At 41.9% G+C, this 15,337-nt stretch overlaps 1 protein-coding gene and 1 long non-coding RNA gene across 2 annotated transcripts in view; one reads left to right on the top strand and one right to left on the bottom strand.

Moving 5' to 3' along the window:
- Positions 1–4,600: 4,600 nt before the first annotated feature.
- On the bottom strand, positions 4,601–13,296 carry fzd4 (frizzled class receptor 4). The gene is made up of 6 exons (XM_007564100.2): positions 12,444–13,296; positions 9,192–9,329; positions 7,925–8,311; positions 7,661–7,806; positions 5,934–6,181; positions 4,601–5,822 (listed from the first exon to the last, which is right to left on the bottom strand). Exons 1-6 carry the CDS (start codon positions 12,699–12,701, stop codon positions 5,404–5,406), a joined length of 1,596 nt encoding a protein of 531 aa, XP_007564162.1. The 5' UTR covers positions 12,702–13,296; the 3' UTR covers positions 4,601–5,403.
- The window catches only part of LOC103146260 (uncharacterized), a 28,318-nt gene continuing 25,679 nt past the window's right edge, over positions 12,699–15,337 (top strand). Inside the window, exon 1 of the long non-coding RNA XR_477107.2 lies at positions 12,699–12,778. This is a non-coding gene — a long non-coding RNA (uncharacterized LOC103146260). The remainder of the gene's footprint in view (positions 12,779–15,337) is intronic.

The raw sequence follows: 15,337 nt of genomic DNA, 5'->3' as shown, positions 1-15,337 counted from the left end.
TGTGTAAATATCTGTGTTTTTATAGAGTACGAACTGGAAGTGTCCAAATTTGACCACAAGAAGCTAATAACCAGAGGTTGTAATGTAAAGTTGTCACTTATGGGTATGTTTGAGTGCAATTTTTTATGTCGTTTCTGGGATGGAAAATCGGTATTTAGTTTGAGCTGCTAGCTGTTAAAAAATTTCTGTGTGTGTGTGTGTGTGTGTGTGTGTGTGTGTAACCAGCCACATAAATGTACAAATGGCTGCCTCGATGGAGAAGCCTGGGCACGGAAATGACCTGTGGCATTCGCTGGAAAATGTTTTTGAGCCCACATTAATAAAAGCAGACACATAAAGCTGATATAGAAGCGACACCATGTAGGCTGTGCAGCTTGGAAATTTTACAGCTCTATCTGCGCGCGTGTGTTAGAAAACTATGAGAATGCGTGCACGTGTGTGTGTGTGTGTGTGTGTGTGTGTGTTAGTGTGGCCACATCTGGAAACAATAAAGCCGTAGATGCTGTCACTTTCCCTTTACCTCAGGCTTTTGAGCGCGCTCTTAAACAAACACTCAATTCACTCCGAAAATTACAGGAAGGCAACTGGAGCTGCACGGTTACATATTTGGACGCTTTGCCTCATCTTCTCTGCTTACACACACACACACACACGCACACACACAAATATGCAGGCAAAAATACAAATTAGTTCATTTTTTCCAGTTAAAAATACCTGCGCCTCCTAACTTGTATGAACTTCTAACTCCTAACTTCTGCAAAAATGTGACCTAACTTTGAATGTTAGCATATTTTATTTGTTACAAATATCACTGTGTGTGCATTTGAGGTTGAAAGTCTATTGCTGAGTTACTCATGGAGACACAGTAACCGCTTGTGCACCAACAGATTTCAACAGCACATTTATTGCAAATGTACTGGGCATTTTCGAATCTAATTCAATATAACAGCGAAACATTTTAGCACAACTCAAATTTCACAATAGAAATTCTTTGGAGTTGGACAGAGGTTTTTGGTGCTGCAGCCTTGAAGCAAGACGGACGAATGTATTTCTGAGATACTTCTCAAGTATGAACCATTCAGACCCCTCAGGTCTTCAGAGACCTGCTTACTCAGCATTTAGTTTTTATGCTCCTCAGGTCTTGATCAAACTCCCTGGAAACCTGAAATGTGCCAGAATTGCTAGTTCCTCTAAATCAAGACTGAACATATTTTTGTTGATGATGAGGTTTGATCAAACAGTCTAAATAAAATTTCTTTGTTTTATGCCTTCATGTGAATGTAAACAATTTTATGTCACATTCATTGTATTTTAATTGATTGGTATGTGATAGAGTCTTGCACCTGACCACACTGCCAGTGTGTCACCATGGTACAGAAGTACTTTTAAAGCTCATCTCCTCCACGCCAGCACGCAACACTGATGTAGTAATTTCATGAACAGTTCACCAATTATTGAGTGCATATGCTGCGCAGTATGTGATGGGCTAAGATATGTGTATTAAAACTTATTTTTTATTGGTCTAATATGCTATTTCCAAAGAGAAAATGGAAATATTTTAGTGATTTTTACCAATGGGTCTGGGAGAGTGGAAATTGCTTCATGATGAAGTATCAAAACTTAATTTGTCTTCCGAGACAAGAGGTGGCAGCATTGTCCAACCCAGAAAGTGGACAAAGTTCATCGAATGTGCAGAACACAAATCCTTTCACAAAATTAATTTTTGCGCCAAAGTGTTGCAATGTGGCTTTTAGGAAGCTCAGAGATCTCAGCTCATATCTTTACATTTTCTGTATCGGGGTAAACACAAAATCAAATGTTCAAGAATTAATCGGTTTGAGAAATTAAGATTAAACACCCAAACTTGCACAGGAGATTTAGAAACCAAAAAAAACTTTTATTCATCTTCTTCTGATACAAAAGTGTTTTTTTTTTAAATAAACAAGTTTTTAAAATTTGTCACATTATTTTTTACAAGGATAAATTAGCATTTTATAATACATTGATGACATTGCAAAGAACACAAGTGTTCAACACAACAGGGAGCAATATAAACCTTAAAGGTCATTATGCGAGCTGGCTAATCACAACTGGGTTTCTAAAAGAATTTACAAATCGGCACTGCCAGTGGTTTAAGTCCTGCACAAACAATCACTGCAGGGGGGGGGGGTGAAGGCACATTCAGTGACTGTTTAGAAAAGTCACCTTAAGCTCAGAGTGGTCATAAGAATGAGGAGGAGGAGGGGGAGTGCTGTCAAAAATTTAGACGGTTTAAAAGGGAAGCTACATTAGCTCAGAGGGGAGGTGGTTGCAGGTTAACTTAATTCACTTTAAGTGAAAGCAATGTTTGTTTGACTTTGGAAATTCAATAAGTGTACCGAGGTATGCTGGTCTGATGTAGCTGGTTTGTGTAAACGCCGTCCGTTTCACCACAACGATCGATCCTGAAAACATCTTTGAAGAAACATGCAGCCAAGAAATGCCTGGTTCCTATTGGACAGGCTGTGTGAGGCACTGTCTGGCTATCAACATTTTCTCTTTAAAAAAAACACAACTGCTTGAAAATGAGTCCAAAACGCTGAGGATGTGACAAGAATGAATGTATACAGTACAGCTAGATAGACAATTAGGCAGATAAAGAGGGACAGTTTCAGAGTGTCGTGACTAAAGGACTAGATTGGCTTCAGCTACAATCTGCAGAAAGGACGAAAATAGTGAAAATGGTAAAAAAAAAAGAAACAACCTGAAACCTGAAAATCTTCTCTACATCATCCATGACATTTTGAAATGTACAAGACTGTGTTCCAGAAAGGAACTCTGATTGTCTGAGGACGTGAGCTGAGACGCATCAAGTGAGGCCAATAAGACGCATGTGGGAAGGCGATCAATAACAGCATCAGGGGGGAGATACTTATGCTTACAGAACCAGTTGCAGTGTGCCGTCTCTGTACAAATAAACATTTATAAAAAGCTTATTGTTACTGATGAGGAGGACTATTGGATTTGTTGAATCTTGAATGATGTGTCTAACAGTTTCAAAGATACTTTGGCATCGTAGTCTTGCAGTGGATGGCCTTTAGTACTCTGCGCTCCGAGTTCTGCAAAAGGTCTTAGCATCTGATGAGCACACTTTGCTCTGATCCAGTCCCAACTTAAGTATCAAGTACAACCATCTAAGTTCACGAAGAAGAGTGTATTCTCTGACTGATATTGCTGTTGTCTAATGTGTGTTTTGACAGATGATTGTCCTATGACTTCTTGCTCTAAAACCTTCCTGGGTTCCAATGTTTGGAAAAGGGCAGGGTTAATAATTAAATTTCCTGAATTGTATGGCGACCCAAGAGCATATAGAGTGAAGGGTTTGTGGGAAGACTAAACATCATTGGTCACTAGCTGAGTTTTTCACAGACTGCCAAAGTGACGCACAAAGGCGTATTTCTCTGCAATTTACGCCTGATAAAGAAAGTCAAAATAGATACTCAAAGTTACACATTGTTTGTCCTGATTCTGATGCATTGGTGGAAATTTTCTGACCTTTCGCACCATTTGCTTGCACTTTTCAGCAACACCCTTGTTGAAAGCAAGTTTAGAAGTAAGGTTCTGATATTTTGTAAGCGATAGCTCTCTCCGTTTCTCGCTCTCTCTTACTTAGCATAAATTTAGATTAGTTTTCCCAGAAGGCTTTTGTTTACAACTAGTCTGTTGAACCAAAAGCATGCTCTTACCTAAAAAAAATAAAAAAAGCAGTTTATGCTAACGCTAATTTATAAACCTTCAAACCATCATCACATTTTCAGGGGGAATTTTAAATGGAAATCTAGGAATATTTATATAGCATTACTAAAGTTTGAACCAATGACCTTCCTATATCAAACATACTGAGAATGGAACATCTAAAGCACCATGAAGTGACAATGGTGTAAAGGTTCATAACTTCCATCCGTTCATCCATTTTCTTCCGTTTATCCGGGATCGGGTCGCGGGATCAGCAGCCTATGTGGATGGGCCCAGATTTCCCTCCGGGGGAACCCCAAGGTGTTGCCAGGCCAGCCGAGAAACATCGTCCCTCCAGCGTGTCCTGGGTCTTTCCCCGGGGTCTCCTCCCGGTGGGACGTGCCCAGAACACTTCACCTGGGAGGCGTTCAGGAGGCATCCTGAGCAGATGCCTGAGCCACCTCAACTGGTTCCTCTCGACATGGAGGAGCAGCGGCTCTACTCTGAGTCCCTCTCTGATGACCGAGCTTCTCACCCTATCTCTAAGGAAGAGCCCAGACACCCTGCGGAGGAAACCCATTCCGGCCGCTTGTATCCGCGACCTCGTTCTTTCGGTCATGACCCAAAGCTCATGACCATAGATGAGGCTCATAACTTGCATTCACACAAACCACTGTGATGCTTTTTAGGTTAGATTTGCTTTTAGATTATAGATTGGGACTTTACTGATCTCATCCAGATTAGCCGATGGCTTCAACCTCAGGAACCATCTGATCTAAATTTATACGGAATGAGGAGACCAAGAGAAATATCTCCTGAAAGTAAGATGATGACTGCTCATAACCTTCTGGTAACACCTCATCTAGCTTTAAAACAATGGCTCTGTAGACGTAACTGAATTTTAATGGTTTGCTCTCAGACTTTCTACTTTTGTCTTCACATTTCACACATTTATAGTGCAATAATTACAGCATCGAGCCTCATTCCCACAAATCCAAAGCAATAAAATCCACCTGTACTAGTATCTGATAAAAACTCATAACCTGACAGAAATGCATACTGTTTGTCTGTAAACAAATTGTAGATTTAAGTCAGTATTTTGGGTATTTTCTACAGTTGGTCTGGTATTTTAATGTTGATTAACCTGCAACATTAACATTGCCTAGGTGACATCAGATATTTCTGGGAAGCCAAATATCTGTAAATCTGCTCCAGTGTCAAAGTGTAAAATTTAAAAGCCCTTTAAAAGTCACAATAGCACATGGCTTTATTGTGTTCAGCAGGGTGGGTCTCTTCTGCTGATCACTTAAAAAAAGAGACAAAGGTAGAATCATTGCTTATGTGCATCTTTTCTGCCTTTTCAGCATGTCTTCTTTTTGATTGATTCATTTTTTCCTTTTCCCCACCTCTCAATGCGACAGAAATCTAAGGAGAGGTAGAGAGGCTACTCTTGCAACATGTATGACTCAGTCTTCCTATTTTCTCCTTCATAACTCCTACTGGAGGCAGGGAGTTCATGCAATGGCGTTATATCCAGTGGCTTCTCTGAGAAAGTCTGGCTACAATCCTCTGTCCCATTTGTAACCAGGCTGCCGGCTCTCTTTGTCCTTCATTTGGCAGAGAAAGTTTCTTTTCGAGAAAAGAACAACAACGCAGAACGTATTTCCCGTTCATTTTCTCTGCATCTCGTCACACCACTGTCTCGTTGCCTTTTCCCGGCTTGATCCAGCTTTCAACCGGCGCCCTCTTGCCGCCTCGGCTTGCCCGGCTGTCCCTCAGCAGTCGGGTGGAGCAGCGCTGCCAGGTGTGGAGGGTCTTCGCCGACCAAATCCACATGCCTGATGTGATGCCCACGAGCAGCGACATGAAGATCCGAAGCATCTCCGACGCCACATACGAGTCCCGGGGGCTTGTCTTGAACTCCTCCCAGTTAGACAGCTGGTAGAGATAACATCCGATGACTGTGGATGCCGGAACGGTGTAAAGAACAGAGAACACTCCGATCTTCACCATTAGACGCTCCAGTTTGTCCGTTTTAGCTCCATCCTTTTGCAGATTAGAGCGGATCTTGAAGAGAGCAACCAGGCCTGCGCAGATGAACAGCGTGCCTGTGGGGCAACAAGAAGACACGCATGAAAAAACAGAGAAATAAAGAGAACGGCTACAGCAGAGGGATGAAATTAGTTCATAAATAATTTCTTTTCCAGCCCTGTACCTACCTATGAGAAGGTACGTTGCTAACGGTGCAACCACAAAGCCTGTGAGAGCCTCTTGCTGCTGGTTACCAACGTAGCACAGCCCAGTAAGGTCATCAGCATCTACCAGTCGCATTATAAGGATAACGATGGTTTTAACAGCTGGGATGGCCCAGGCCGCTATGTGGAAGTATGAACTGTGCATTTCAATTGCTTCATGACCCCACTTCAGTCCAGCTGCCAAAAACCAGGTGAGGGTAAGGATCACCCACCTGGAAGAGAGCGGGGAGGACAGAGTAAGGGAAACTGTAAGTGCCTTGTGTAAACGCTTGTAAAAGTCACAACTGAGGCAAACATTTCCTTCTGCAAATTTATAGCGGCCCTTCTTTGGTTCACATGCAGGATTTTAGAGTTTATCCAATTTTAATGTAATGTTTACTTCTACTAACACTTTGTGTTATCAGCAGTTGTTCCTTGCACAGAAAGCGCAAGGAGAGACAGAAGTATCCCAGAACTGAGCCCTTCTGGCGGAAAGAAATAAAGCAAATTATGTTTATATCAGTGGATCGTGACTGGAATCGTCCTATTTTTAGCTTAACCAACCCCAGCTGGTAGCCGGTTGGTTGGAGACTCAAAGAACTGATTTGTTTCAGATCAGCCAACCAAGCATCATGAAAGAGCTGACGGCAACATTCTTTACTGTGGAAGCTGTTACTGAGGTGGTTGTTGTCTAACAGATTATTTGTAGACAACCTTATTGGGTATGAAAAATGTGGCGTCTTGATACAGGACACCAATTCGTTTTTGTCTTGGGATATTTGTGATATTTGACCTGGAACAGCCTGCAGCAGCTGCCGTGGAGACTTCAAGTATTACAACTATTTTTGTGCTTTATTCAGTTTTTGCTTATGTTTACTATGCAACATGCTGGATTTGGAAACAATGGCAGCCTTTTAGAAATAAGTCTACATTCGCACACAGAGACACCACTTAAAGTTAGCAACGCTGATCGGCTAATTGTTATCACAATGTACAGAAAACAGTTTAAAATGTGAACTTCACAAACTGCCTTTGTTTTTAAATATCAAATCCCTCTTTTATGGCATCTACTTTCTCACACATGCCGTTCAGGGTAGAAGGGCTTAGAGGAATTACTTCAAATGAGGTTAATAATAAATTGGAACGCCACAATAAATTTCATTCGTGCTTTTGTATTTGTGACAGATAAGAGTCGCATGTTTCAGGAGCGACTCAAAACTTTGTCCCTTGTGTAACATTCTCATAACAAATCAACTGGCCGTGTGCCGTTTTAGCAGTAATTAGGTCACAAAAGAAGCCACCCGCCAGTTATATAACAGAGTGCAGCGATCGTAGCTCTGGAGATCGGAGTTTCTGGCCTGCTGCCGTTTCCAAATGGCAAATAAAAAACAGGAAAACAAGGACTGAGTGCGAAGGAAGAAAAATAGCTGTGACAGCAGTGTGGGTTTCCACTGCAGCTTCAGGGCAGCATGCACTTGAAAAGTGGTGGTTTTACCAAGGCTACCCCAGCTCTGTGTGTGTGTGTGTGTGTGTGTGGAAATGAATCCAACTAGTGCAGAGGTTATGAGACAGGATAGTTTGATTTTTTTTTTTAAGGAAAACAGGATGTAAGTCTCGTGTTCCAATTGTTCCACCACAAGGGTCATTCACAGCAGCTGATGACAATGGGGAAACTGGGACGAACAGAAGGACGAGAGAGTGTTTGAACTAACCACAGCGAGGACGCCATGCCAAAGAAATAGAGGAGAAGGAAGACTATGGCACAGCCGGTGCTCTTTAATCCTTCCTGGACCAGAATCGGAACGGCAGTGGCGTCCAAGTCACAGGAAACTCGCACTCTTCCAAGAGTCAGTCGTACCTAAGGAGGCAGGAAAAGTCAGATGTGCCAAGAAAAGGGGGGTTAACTTAATAACAGAAATAGAAAGTTCTCTGAGTCATCTCGCCTTGAACAATGATGCCTTTATTCCATTACTCACCAGGTAAGCAACACTGTACAGATTGCAGCACATTGAAAGAAAGATGATTGGCCTCTCGGGATAGGAGAAACGCTGCGAGTCCAGGAGGAAGGTCAAGACCGTCAGAGTGGTCGACAAGAAGCACAGAACGGCCCACACCGCCATCCAGGCATCTGTGAAGACTTTGGCCCCCCGTCGGTAAAGGCCGCTGTCGTAGCCACACTGGAGGGTACAGGTCTCGGTTTGTTTGAGCCAAGTGTACTGCTCAGGTGCCGATCCGAGGGCCTGACATTCCTCCTGGTGAGGAGGGTGGCGGACCGGCTGGTAGGGGGGGTCTTCGTCACCTGGACCCTCCATGCACATGTGGTTGTGGTCATTTATAGGTGGGAAGAGGCTGCAGTTAAGCACCTGCAGAGACATTACACACAAAAAAAACACTGTATCCCACTCACTTTTACAAGGTTATCAGATTAGAAAGTCAATATTAGTGCTCTTCTTTTTTATACTGATGTGTTGTTTAATGTTAAAAATTAATGACACTGGCAATTACTTTTTTTTCAATCTAAGAACTCATGATTTTACTACATTACTAGCTTCTTTTGTCTTTGACATTGTTCACTAGGTGTTATCAATCCTCAACCTAATCTATATTCTATCATAATTTCTCAAAATTTGTCTCTAACCCTCCAATCACTGGGCATCAAGTTCTTTACGACTATTTTTAGTTTGACCCTGAAAAAAATATGCAGAAAGTTTAACTTTGTTGTCAGAATGGTGTTGTCCAACTTCAACCTACTTTGTCAGCCATAAAAACTTTTCTTACAACATTTAGGCAACAAGAGACATTTTTATGTGAAGACTTTTCAACATTCACCCTTCAGATTTTTATGCTGTGTCGAGTGAGGAATATGTCATCCATTACATTTTTTTCCCCCAATTAACTTTGCAGTAAAGTATACAAAATGTATCTAAGTAGCATGTTTTTTCCCCCCCCAAGAAATCTCCACATTGAGGACATTTTTGAAAAATTTGTTTTTATGGAAAACATCTGCATGTGAAGTCTAGAAGAACGATATTTAAACTGGGAATCTCAGTTGGAAAAAATGATGGCGATACTTCTGCTTGTTTCAACCGGCTGGTGTTAAGCTCATCATGGGAAATTGTTGCAAGAGAAAAAGCAGTCAGCTGTAACAGCATCTATGAAACCCCGAAAACTTGTTCCCCCCCCCCTTTTTTTTTTTTTTTTATTAAAAAATATGCATGCTTTCCTCATGACAATGCGACTCACCTCAGGCCAAATGAAGCCAAACTCATGAAGAACAGGGAGGCATTTTCTCTTGACGGACAAACACATGCTCTTACACGGCCCGATGGGGATGGGAACCTTGTCTGTGCACATGGGCACATAAACTGAGCAAAGGAAGAACTAGAAGTAAAGAAAAAGAAAAAGTTATTTGTTTAACATCTTATCTGCATGGGTTGCAAGGTTCTAAAAAAACCCCCCCAAAAAAACACATTATTGCCTTGTTTGGCAAATCACAGCAAAATAAAGTAGCAGAGGTTTAAAAACATGTTAGAAAAGGTTCTACTAGAAAGATGACACTGATTTAACATGACTAAATCAGAAAGATACACTAAAAACAGCTTTAATGCTTGGTTTGGTTAGTTAAATTAATCCATGAGGTAGCAAGTAAAATATGTTGCAGGGCTCAGTCTGTTTATATTGCCTGAATAAGAAGCAGAGGGTGGCAACACCCTACTCTCCCACATGGCTCTTTCATCAAATTGCATTTGCTTCTTGCTTTCACCTTAATTTTCTGAGCCATTCAAACACCCTTTATAGTGGTAGAATCTCTATTTTTAAAGAAACCCCATTACCCACCCCAGCAATGTGGTTTGAGGTAAATCTATTGCAGCTTCTTAAGAAAAAAAAAAAAAAAAAAAAAAAAAAAGAGGATCACCCAATAACACCAACTTTAAAATAGATCCTTAAGATATGCTTATGAAGACACAAAGCTGCCAGATTCAACTGTGGAGATAGTGATGCAAAAGAAGAGTAACTCTGGTGTCTCAGAAGTCAGACATTTTAAGCGATTTCACGCCTCTACTGTGAACGCTCCTGCCAGCCAGAGTGTAAAATTGGACTATGGTCATGAAATGAAAATTTATAGAATACCAGAGTATGTTTCACTCAGCTCCCCTGAACTGAAGGTAATAAACAAGCACCTCCGGGCATTTGGCAAATTGATGAAGCGAAATGAAATTTTGCTGCTGAATTTTTTAGATTACAAATCTCCCAAAAACATCTTTAAGTCTTGACGCCAGGAAAAAGTTATTTGTAAGTACCCCCTCCAAAAAACACAAAACAAACAGAAAAAAACCCAACAAAAAATAAATAAAAAAGGTGTTTCAGATGTAAAAATATGTAAAACGAGATGCGTTGTAAAAATCCTAGTATGACTCAAATACCTAATTTGGTAGCGTTTTGTGATCTGGAATAGCCTCTAATTTATAAGCTGAGCAGAATTTGAATTCCTCTTATACGTTTTAAATAAAATGTCATAATTGTGAACAACTCTGTATGCAGACTCAATTCAATTGCAAAAAATGTGCACAACTGTCTGTAAGAATAAACCTACAGACAATTGGAGATCCTTCCCACAGTGGGCTATGCATGCTCAACCGGTGACAGTAATGTAACACTTTCTGGGTGTTTTCCACAGACCGTCTGTAACCCGAGTGCTGCCACGTTAATGCTAAAAGCTGCTCAGGTTACCAGTCAGGAAGCCTCCCATTAGAGCAAATGCTAGGCGATACGGTTTCTCTCCACCCTCCCCTCTTCCTCAGTCTTTGGGTGGTGGTGGTATCTGTGTTCATCTCTCTCTGTGTGTGTGTGTGTGTGTGTGTGTGTGAAAGAGAGAGGGAGTGCGTGGGTGTGTGTGTGTCAGCTAAACTTACAGGACAATTTACAACTGGAGGTGGACAGGTTGATTTTATGGTGCAGTTGCTTCTCGTTCATGCATCTTGAGGCTCTGCATTATTGCAGCAGTTCCAGATGCGTTTTGCAGGTAATCTCACGTGGCAGCAGATACAAATAATTTACTGCAAAACCTAAGAAAGGGGTTCATATTTAAGTCTAGATGTGCTTGCTTTGGCAGGAGAGAGGCAGGGAAAGTTTTCACCCTGCTATACATCAGGCATGTGAGCCTGACTGATTTCAAGGTATGACATTTTCCTTCATAACTGTTCCTTTGGGTTATTGTCCACTTTAACACTATTCCAAAGGAAGGGCCAGAATGACTTCAGTTTTCTCCAAAGCCATGGAGCTCAGAGTAACAAAACACTGCCCCTCCCACACCTGTTTCTGTGCAATACTGGTCTGATGTCTGAAAAAAAAATGACTCTTATGAGAAAAAAAAAATAATTAGCAAAAAGAAACAAACTAAATGGACAATACTATCACTTTTTAAATCCTGGTTTAAAACTACAGTTCACAATTTCAGCGAACAAATGACAGTATACATTTCTGTGCTAAACGTGGCATTTTTGCTCAAGCTTATCATTAGAAATAAACTGATCACCCTTTCCATGACCAATACCAAATTTTGGGGTTTTTGCGGTTTGATGTTCTGCTTCTGATTTTAGGCATTTTTCTTTTCTAAGAACTGTGACACATAAAGGAGAAAAACATGCTGGAATTCATTGATTGAGGGGTTTGAACCCAACTGAACTAGAAGATAAGACATTCCCTTGTCAGACTTTTCAAAGAGTAAACGTTTATTTTAAAAGCACATCAAAGGTTTGTTTATGTGTTTATACAGTGAAAATGAAATGACGTTGTTGGTTTTACACGTTGATCTGGTTTTAATTTAAAAAACAAACAAACAAAAAAAACTATAATCAAGCTGATTGTGCATCCAAAAAAAAAACAAAAAACAAAAAAAACCAAACAAACCTATAAATCAATCCTTAATTTTTCCCCAATTTGAGAGATGCATCATGGGCCCAGACTATTTTTTCCCTGCATGGTGCATGAGTCAAACAAGCAGCATTTGTCTTAGGACACTAAGGGCACCATTGTTAACAAGAAGACTGTACAGTATATAAGTGAAGATCCAGCTGCTGCTGTGAGGGCCATGGATGAACTCAGAATGTCAACAGACAGTGGGGGCATTTTCAGCGAAGTTAACATGACAGTTCGGCGAAGAAAAAAGAAATTGGAGGGAGAGAATCAGCGGAAGAGACCCTTCCACATAGATTAACTGCCTGGGAATCAACCTATAACATGCTGATTATTTCTGGCACCATCAGTCTGAGCCGCTCACAGAACAGGCAGTTATTGCAAGTGGTCTGGCTCCCTGTCATGTGCTCTGGGACCACACTGTTTCCCTTTGCGTACACACAAATATAGCACACTTTCAGCAGGAGCCAGGCTTTTTTAAGAGCCAGGGCGGCTGCTCCAAAGTTTGAGCATGGTTCCCATTCCGTGCTCCGCTTTATCTCACTCTAACTAATACGTTATCACGCTTGGTTCCCGTACCTTGAGCTGACTGGAGCAGCCGTACTGTATGAGCGGCGTGAACGTGGTCAGCTGCAGCTCGGCGTCGGACTGCAGCACGTTGCCCACCAGGTTGGGCATCTTGGTGACGTTGTAGCCCAGACCCTGGCACATGCTGATCCGGATTGGGTCACAGGTCATCTCCTCCTCGTCGTCGCCGAACGCATCAATGGCCAAGAAGAGCGGACAGACCAAGAGGAGCGCGAGCGACACCATCATCATCCTCATTGTCCCGGGCATGTTGACAAAAACCCCCACCACCACCACCACCAATGCCAGAACCGACCGAGTGAATAATATTATCTCCACAGACTCCGGTAAGGCGGGTCGCCTTGGGCACCGAGGCACATGGGTTTAAGGTTAGTCCGGCAGGAGCGCGGCGCGTGTCGTCCCGTGCGTCTTTTGAGGTTACAACATCCCACTCTGAGCCGTTCTCCGCAGTCAGATATCCAGAAAATATAGTTGGCGAAGCATTGCCAGAGCTACGCCGGGAGGATTTGGTTGGTTTCCCGCAGCTTGAAGATACCTCTACATGTCTGGTATATTCCCGATTTGTTACAGCGATAACTTCTTGTCGGAGAGGAACGCGCTGCAGGTCCTGGTTTGCGCCCACTGCCTTTAAGCGTCCAGTGCTAAACTTTCTTGTGTCTATGAGGGGAGACTGTTTCACCCGTCCGGAGGACACCAGTCCAATCACAGCGCTGGATTTGGGTTTTCCTGACCAACCCACGGCCAGAAAGGCGGGATCTGCAGCCAGCCTCCTCCTATATCCCCAGTCTCTCCTTTCTTTCCCTATTTTGTCTAGTTTGAATGAGCCTGATCTTATTTTTTCATTCCACTCAGTCAGGATCCCACTCCTTAGGGCAGCGGTGCCCAAAGTCGGTCCTCGAGGGCCGGCATCCTGCATGTTTTAGTTCTTTTTTTGCACCTGGATCCAATGATGGCTCAATAGAAGGCCTAAGAAGAACATTGGCATGCTGAAAAGGTTGTTACTACCACCAGGGAGAGAACTAAAACGTGCAGGATGCCGGCCCTCGAGAACCGACTTTGGGCACCGCTGCCTTAGGGATACTCAAACCCCATAGCCCCACCCCATGGTTCTTATTTCAGGTAGTGGTTCAAATATTTCACTGAAAGGGAGTGGATGCATCATCAGTTGTCACTGGAAACATGCAAGTCCATCTCAACAATATAAAATATCATTGAAAAGTTTCCCTAATTCACTAAAAAATCTAAACACTTTTAATTCATTTCACCGGCTTATTTCTGGTCATTAAAATCATTGTGACTTCCTCTTGATAATAGTCCACCGCTTCTCTACAGGGTTTATATGAGGCCAGTTAGCTGGCCAATCAAACACTGTGATATCATGTGCAGTTAGTTGGTTGTATTATCAGAGTGAACAGGTGCCAAGTTCTGCTGGAAAATTAAATCAGGAATCATGAGGTGCTCTGTATTCTCTCCATCCCGCCATAGCACTCGAGGACATTGATTTTTAACTGAAATGGAAAATGTATTTTCATCTGACAATATATTACAACAGTATAAACCTTCTTCTCCTTACCCTGGTATGAAGCATTTGATGTCAGTGGTTCAGGAATACCTTAGCATGAAGAATCCAACATTTGCAACTCTTGTCTTGGATACATCTGTGTGTTTTGGCTCCTAATGTACTCACTCTGAGTTGTTTGTACACCTTTTCTATTAACCATACCATACCTCCACTTAACTTTTCATTAAAATGCTTTATACACTGAGCAGGTAATTACATACAACACTGACATTGGACTTTAACGAACTGAAACAATATCACTTCATTTTCAATAAGCTGCTCCATATGTATTTGTTTTAAAATCGCTGAGCTTAGCAGTACTACTCTTCAAACATACTTGAAATGTAGTGCAGCCGTTTTCCCTTCGGTGCAACACCCAGGTCCGTTTAGCAGTTCCAGGACTCGTTCAAAACCCCTCAGTGAGAAATAATGAGATTTGGTTAAGTATAAAACAGGCTTTAATTATCTAATGTTACAAATCATACAAATGCAACAGATAGAGAGACATTCACCGTCCAGCGCTGGGCTCCACTCGCCACACTGCAGGGATGCAACTGAAGCAAAGATTGCAGTACGGGGTCTGCTTTCATCTTCTCCTCATTCTGCGCCCTCTCTAAGGGGTGTTGGCCTGTTTAATCAGTTTTTGTTTATGTGTGACTGCCACCTGTCTATATGTTATGGCTATGTAAGCATGCAGCAATGTGCATGTGAGCAGATAAAAGAGACAGAGGAAAGACGCAGAATCATATATCCATAGCAGCACTGTTGGTAAGTCCTAACTGCAGGTATTTTTGGTATCTGAAATCGTACTGCATTTATTTCTCAGCAGGGCATTACATCAGATGACAAAAACATTGTTTTTTCTTGTGGTCATTTATTTTAAACGGTAAAAAAATATATATATCTGAGCACAGTGGTTTTTGTTCAACTTAATATGGTAATTGAGTCAGTAGTTGCATCTTTGGGTGTAAGCAATGCCTCTTTCCCTTTGTTTCCCAGTGGCCCCTAAAAAGCTAAATTTTAAAGGACAACAAAGTGCTTTCCTTACTCCTCCCCCTACCAATAGTAAACAATTAGGACACCAAACCCCCTCGGAAATGTAGAGTTTGGACTAAAAATGAGGGGCGAGGAGTAAAGTAAAATTCAGCCATACTGTCCTCTCTGTCTTCTCCAAAAGGGAAATTATGACGTATCCAGAGCTGTTATTCAAACTGCGCGGTTTAACTATTTTTAGGTTAGCATGCGTTATAGCTATGCCAAAATTTGCAGGATTTTATTTTAAAATTTTAGTCCCTAATTGTCCTTTTGGGCAGTCTGGAAGCTC

The sequence above is a fragment of the Poecilia formosa genome, unplaced genomic scaffold (genome assembly GCF_000485575.1).
Source record: "Poecilia formosa unplaced genomic scaffold, Poecilia_formosa-5.1.2 Scaffold155, whole genome shotgun sequence".
NCBI classification, from domain to species: domain Eukaryota; kingdom Metazoa; phylum Chordata; class Actinopteri; order Cyprinodontiformes; family Poeciliidae; genus Poecilia; species Poecilia formosa.
This window is presented reverse-complemented; position numbering and strand designations above follow the sequence as displayed.

Excerpts from the sequence above, each read along its gene's own strand:
- fzd4 (XM_007564100.2), bottom strand. The coding sequence starts at position 12,701 with ATGCCCGGGACAATGAGGATGATGATGGTGTCGCTCGCGCTCCTCTTG. Across the intron at positions 7,807-7,924 it reads TGTACAGTGTTGCTTACCTG|GTACGACTGACTCTTGGAAG; the intron begins GTGAGTAATGGA and ends CTGCCTCCTTAG. Across the intron at positions 5,823-5,933 it reads AGCAACGTACCTTCTCATAG|GCACGCTGTTCATCTGCGCA; the intron begins GTAGGTACAGGG and ends GTTGCCCCACAG.